This window comes from Sinocyclocheilus anshuiensis, unplaced genomic scaffold, assembly GCF_001515605.1.
Source record: "Sinocyclocheilus anshuiensis isolate Anshui unplaced genomic scaffold, SAMN03320099.WGS_v1.1 scaffold877, whole genome shotgun sequence".
Lineage (NCBI taxonomy): Eukaryota > Metazoa > Chordata > Actinopteri > Cypriniformes > Cyprinidae > Sinocyclocheilus > Sinocyclocheilus anshuiensis.
In genome coordinates, this window is record NW_015557181.1 from 1,395,250 (window position 1) to 1,399,993 (window position 4,744).

General features: G+C 34.4%; 1 protein-coding gene across 1 annotated transcript in view; it reads right to left on the reverse strand.

The window, feature by feature from the left end:
- trpc3 (transient receptor potential cation channel, subfamily C, member 3) overlaps positions 1 to 4,744 on the reverse strand; it is a 56,141-nt gene that overhangs the window by 10,906 nt on the left and 40,491 nt on the right. The window contains exons 7-8 of the mRNA XM_016473953.1: positions 2,875 to 3,108; positions 2,332 to 2,596 (exon numbers count right to left, since the gene is read on the reverse strand). Of these exons, the coding sequence (XP_016329439.1) occupies positions 2,332 to 2,596; positions 2,875 to 3,108 (499 nt within the window). The remainder of the gene's footprint in view (positions 1 to 2,331; positions 2,597 to 2,874; positions 3,109 to 4,744) is intronic.

Here is a 4,744-nt window from a genome sequence, read left to right on the forward strand (position 1 = left end):
AGCAGTGACAGGTCGAGTGGCAGCTGCCCCTGCCATGCAAAGATTTTACCCTTACTGCAACATTATTACGAAATGAAACAATTTTATTAGTGCCCTGTAATCCAAATCTTCCAAATCCATACGATTGCGAGGAACAGACCAAAATCCAAGCCTTTATTCGGTGATCCTCATCTACATCCCAAGCAGCAAGTCCAGTGACCGTAAACTGCAAAGCTTGCGCTGACTGACGTGCTCATTACAAATTCAAATGTTGCCGCTTCAAACGACAGGTTTTACGGCAGGATAATTGAACGCTCATTGGCTCTCGCCTGCATTCATCACAGATTGCGAAATGTCATGTTTCTGGTGAGGTGTGTTTGATTGATGCGCGTGCACCTTCACGAGTTCTCGGAGTGGATCGGGAAAATAATCTGGATAATATTTTCAGCAATTAACAACTTAAATTCTGCTCTGCATCTCACACAAACCTACTGTATTCCGCCAGAGAGGACTGTGGCTGCAACGCATCATCATTTGGATTACTTTTGGTACATGCTTTTGACATTTTTGCAATAAATAAATTATTGTAATTGCATTTATCTGTCTGTCATGTTTTTCTTATACTGTAACAGAAATAGTTATGTTTAGGTTTAGAGGTCAGAGTGGGACTATAAAAATATTTTTAATGCTATATTGTTACTAAATTGGTTATTTTTCTGCATATTTCGGTCAATTGCGTTTTATATCCTTTTAATATTCGCTATAAAATGGGTAAGTTTAGGTTTGGGGGTAGGTTAAGGGGTCTAAAAATCTAAATCGCTTATTGATAAAATGATAAAAATGCATATTTGCTATTAAATTGGTAGGTTTAGGTTTGGTTGTAGGTTAAGGGGTCTAAAAATCTAAATCGCTTGCATTGATACGAATATCTTAATGATATAAAAGATAAATATTTTACGTGTTTTAGCTAAAAATACATAGCGATTTGTATGTTTTAAACGCTGAAATGTCTAAATTGTACGTTTTAGCATCAATAAAAACGTACAGAATGTACGCTTTGTGCTTGTAAATGTTACGTATTAATACCTACGTATAAACAATGAGACCAGGCTGCACGCACACACACACACACACACACACACACACACACACACACACACACACAAGCTGACTTGTAGGATTTGTTTCATCACCTCTGACTTGCTGTGAAACAAACCTCATCCCACTGGAGGCACTCTAGTGTGAAATGAGCTCCAGCACTTGACAGCCTCACATTTGATGCTGGGAAACCAAGAGTTCATTTCACAGGACTGACACTTTCACTACAGATGCTCTGCCTGACAGACCACAGAGCCTTATTTTGAGTTGAGCAGCCACATGTGGTATATTTATGACCATCTTGCACAAAAGTTACATTTATTGTGGTAAGATAAGTAACAAAAAAAGTCCATCTAAAACAAGGCAAACTCACTGTTAAAAAAATAACTTAATCACTTAAATTGTGTATAATTTTGTTATTTTAAAGAGTGTAAAACAATTTAAAAATCATTTTATACAAATAAAAATATTTTGGTAGAATTAATTGCTAATTAAACAAAAGTATATAACTAAATCAATGCAAAAATCATTTAAAAAACAAAAATAATTTTAAGATATCAAAATAATTGTTGTAAAACTAATTGCTTTGAAGTATTTACAAATATGTGTTAAGTTGGTCAGAATGGTCAATGCAAAGTTTGTGAGGTTTACTAGTTAGTATTTATGGATTGTTTTATTGTTGTTAGCGGAAGTATGTGCCCTATGTGGTCTGGTAGACATGAAATTAATTCACTTGAATTAATCTGTCTATAATCTTAATTTTATATAGTTCTTTTTAGTTAAATAAAATAACTCAAATTTAAAAACGAATTAAAAATACAGTATTACAAAATAAAAATAATAACAGTTTTAAGATATTAAAATATATTTTGTGAAACTAATTGCAAATGAAAAATTACAATTTAACTTTAAAATTAAAAAAATACAAATTTATTAAACAAATATAAAAATCATTTCAAGATATTACAATGAATTTTTGAAAAAATAATTTCTTTAATGTAAAATTGTCATCTAGTCATTGCAACAGCTGACTAGTCCGTTTGTGAGGCTCACTAGTTAATTTATCTGGCCTGTTTTTTGCTTTATCTGTAATAGTTGTCTTTAGCACAAGAATGTGTAGTTATTAACTAATCCATATATACCTGGTTAACTCAACTAGTGCATTTGAAAATATGTATAGTTATGCACATCCCTAATTATACATATTTTTTATATTTTCCTCAATATGCATTGCAGTGTGTGCATGTCACTCACGTGGTGAAGGCAGGGTTAACCTTTGCCCCCAGGTAGTAAGAGTAAAGGATGAACATGCCAATCATGAATGCGAGGAAGACCATGATGAAGAGGACCATGAACTTGAAGATGTCCTTCACAGTTCGTCCCAGAGAGATCTGCAGCGGCCCGAAGCTCTCGTTGGCCGGGAGGATGTAGGCGATACGAGAGAAGCTCAGGACCACAGCGATGGCGTACAGACCCTCAGAGATCAGCTGAGGATCCGATGGAAGCCACTTGTCTCTCGCTGAAAATACAGGAAATTTAGGTTTAGTTGTTTTACATTTATTTTGTTTCAAGTAATAAAAATGGTAAAAATTACTATGGTGTGCACACCCATCAGCAAATCCTTGCATGTAAAAAAATAATTACATTTAATCATGTTTTCATTCATAATATCATACAACTACCAGTATTCATGTAGAACGTAATGTTAATTGTTTGTGTGTGTGTGTGTGTGTGTGTGTGTGTGTGTGTTCTCTCAGATTCTCTTTGAAACAGAGCAGTGCTCAGATTCGCTCTCACCGTATGTGAAATATTTGATGTCCGGCGGCAGCGTGACCAGTGAGAGGTCTGGAGCGTGGATGTTCTCATCCACATACTCCTGGGCTTTCATTGCCTGTAGGAAGGCAAAAAAGCGGGCAGTGAATGCAGCGATGAAGATGGAAAGCATGCCGAAATCCAGAACATTCCACAGCTGCATGATATATTCCCTCGGACCCTCCGTCCAGAGCTCCTTACACTCCGACCACATCATTCCTGCAGAAAACAGAGGCGTTCTGATGGTCAACACAGCAGTAGCTTATACGAGCATTGTATGCAGTGTAGTTGAAAATAGAAAAAAATCTTATTTGTGCGAGTTGAATGAACTGAACAAGACCAATTTTGCAGAGTAGTTATCATTTCTTGTGGTAACTTCAAACTCAAGCAATTCAAGCATCTACACTTTACCAGAAAATACCCAAACATTCATCCTTCATTCTTTCTTTCTGACGGAAAACAGATTGATGGAAATGTGCTAGAAATGAACGTGTAAAAACAATGGAAGGCAATTCTGATGTATTTGTGTAGATACAGGAAAAATAGATGAGAATAGTAAAAACATATCCAGGTCACAAATTCAGAAAAATTTATTTTTGCAAAAGAAAATTATATTAAAAATTGATAGACAATTAAGCACATTTCCACCCCAAAATTCGCATAACCATTATGCATTTGGGCATTTTATTATAGAGGTTTTTGTTTGTTTGTTTGTTTGTTTTTCTTTGGCCCATGAAACTAATTTAATGTGTGAATTGTCATTATAAAATGTATTTAATTTTTGTTTTGTAATCAAATTATACAAATTTTTAATAAATAATTATACATTTGAATATTGATAAAATTCTCTGCAAATTTATAATTTATTTACTAAAAACTATCAAATGTTACTTTAAAAAAATAAATAAATAAATAAAAAATCAATATATAATCGATTTAAAATGTTAAATTTTATCACAAAAACGCCATACTCAAAAATCTAAAAATATGCTTAATTTTCTTTGAACAACATATAATTCCTTATTTCTTACATATTATTTTAAAAGGTAAAAATTGGGCATGGATTTGTAACATTTACCTAGTTAATCAGACAAGAAAATCATGGAGCTGACAAAACAGCGCAACTGATTGTGGACTGAGCTCATATTGAGATATTGAGACATCAGAACATAAGAGGTGAGGAAGAGATAGAGAGAGAGAGAGAGAATAAATCAGACAAATCAAAGAGCCTGAGGAGAACACAGTCTGATAGGAAAATTATGATGGAGCCTCAGTGAATTCTGTTAAAATTATTAACTACATTGCATTATATTTTTAATTTTAAATCGAAGCCAGAAGAACGCCAAAGGAAATCCAAGTAATGAAAAACTTCACTCAATTCACTCTCACACTGAAAGCATGCTGGGATGGAAAGGTGATTTTCATCTCCAAAACTACCAACAAAAAAAAAAGTCTAAATGCTTTATTTCAGCAGAAGCCATTCGAATGAGTGAGAACAGTGACAGGAGGTTGTGTTGAAGGGGGAACGGTCAGGGGTTCGGGTTCAGAGGAGGCATGTTCAGCCCTCAACCATCACCACAATATAATGGACCTTCCCACACACACTTCCACAATGTTACACTTGTATGAGCACTATAATCACATTCTGAATGAACATTCTGAACACACTGTCAATAAATGTTCTGAAAACTCACTATAAACAATCTGAACACCCATTCTGAACGCACACTTGAAATGAACATTCTAAACACACTATGGGAAAACATTCTAAAAACACACATTCTGAACACACTATGGGCGAACATTCAAAAAACACACATTAATATTCTGAACACCAGGGCCATGCACAGACCTT